Source organism: Tachyglossus aculeatus, unplaced genomic scaffold (assembly GCF_015852505.1).
Source record: "Tachyglossus aculeatus isolate mTacAcu1 unplaced genomic scaffold, mTacAcu1.pri SUPER_6_unloc_5, whole genome shotgun sequence".
Taxonomy (NCBI): domain Eukaryota; kingdom Metazoa; phylum Chordata; class Mammalia; order Monotremata; family Tachyglossidae; genus Tachyglossus; species Tachyglossus aculeatus.
In genome coordinates, this window is record NW_024044840.1 from 1640033 (window position 1) to 1641725 (window position 1693).

The following is a 1693-nucleotide window of genomic DNA, read 5'->3' on the forward strand; positions in this document are numbered from 1 at the left end:
TCCCCATAGGTTGGATTTGTAGTCTATTGTGCTCTGTGTACAGTAAGCACTCAATAAATGCCACTGATTGATTTTACTTCCTAAGAGCCTATGAGACTCTTCTGTACAGAAGAGGTGCCCAGGAAACGGTGATGAGGACTGGTTTAATGAGGACAGCCAGGGCGTTGATTATAATTGGGTCCAATGAGAGAAGGAGAAGCATTCCAACTGGTTTCTTTGAGTTTCCCTTTTCAGCCTCTCTCCTCATTTAATCGTATTTATTGAGTGCTGACTTTTTGCAGAGCGCTGTATTAAGGGCTTGGAAGAGTATAATATAAAAATAAACAGAAAAATTATCTGACTAACGTCACTTCTGCTTCCTCTCTCATCCTCACTGTGACCCCGGAGGAAATCCAGAGTCCGCGATGAGAAATCAGACCTCAGTGACCGAGTTCATACTCCTAGGGCTGACAGACAATCCAGACTGGAAGATTGTCATCTTCTTGTTCCTGCTACTCAGTTACCTGTTGAGCATCATTGGGAATCTAACCATCCTCACTCTCACCCTACTGGACTCCCACCTCCGCACCCCAATGTACTTCTTCCTCCAGAATTTTTCCTTCCTAGAAATTTTGTTTACGTCGGTCACCATTCCCAAACTGCTGGTGAGTATTTCGACCGGGGACAGGACAATTTCCTATGATGCTTGTGTCATTCAGTTGTTCTTCGTCATCTTCCTGGGGGCGACAGAGTTCTTCCTCCTGGCCGCCATGTCCTACGACCGCTATGTCGCCATCTGCCGGCCGCTACATTACTTGACCATCATGAGCCGGAGAGTCTGCACCCTGCTTGTCCTCTGCTGCTGGCTGGTCGGCTTCCTGATCATCTTTCCGGGCCTCATCCTGGGTCTCCAGCTGGACTTCTGTGACTCGAACGCCATCAACCATTTCACCTGTGACACTGCACCCATGCTGGAAATCTCGTGCACTGACACGCAATTATTAGAGCAAATGAGTTTTATATTAGCAGTGGGGACACTCCTGGTCACTCTGTCACTAGTCGCCATGTCCTACACGGCCATCATCCGCACCATCATGAGACTGCCCTCCACCCAGCAAAGAAAAAAATCATTTTCCACCTGCTCCTCCCACATGATCGTCATCTCCCTCTCTTATGGCAGCTGCATATTCATGTACATCAAGTCATCCCCCAAGGAAGGTTTAGAATTCAACAAGCGGGTGGCGGTGCTAAACACCTCCGTGGCCCCCATGCTGAACCCTTTTATCTACACCCTACGAAACCAGCAGGTGAAGCAGGCCATCAAGGACGTAGCCAAGAGGGTCATTTTCTTTAAGAAGAAGTAAGAGGCTTTGGAACCTTGTTTGTGATTCTGTAATAGAAAACGAAATTGAACGGCCAAAGCTTTCCTTAGTGAGGACGGTTTTACAGCTCCCCACTCCGGTCTTTCTTCCTCATCCTCTTTTTCTGTTTCCACTCCCAAGTCTGACTCACCACGTCTTCCACTAGACCTGCCCCATTGCTTTCCGCAACAGCTTTAGAGCTAGTTGTGATCGTATGAGTAGTAGAATAATAACTGTGGTATTTGGTAAGTGCTTCCTATGTGTCAGGTACTGTACTAAGCGCTGGAATGTATACAAGCAAATCAGATTAGACAGAGTTTCTGTCCCTCATGGGGTTCAGAATAGTAGTAGTA

General features: G+C 47.2%; 1 protein-coding gene across 1 annotated transcript; it reads left to right on the plus strand.

The window, feature by feature from the left end:
• Nucleotides 1–404: 404 nt before the first annotated feature.
• LOC119922163 (olfactory receptor 6C76-like) lies at nt 405–1343 on the plus strand. The gene has a single exon (XM_038742156.1). The coding sequence runs from the start codon at nt 405–407 to the stop codon at nt 1341–1343; it is 939 nt and encodes a 312-aa protein (XP_038598084.1).
• Nucleotides 1344–1693: the final 350 nt, after the last annotated feature.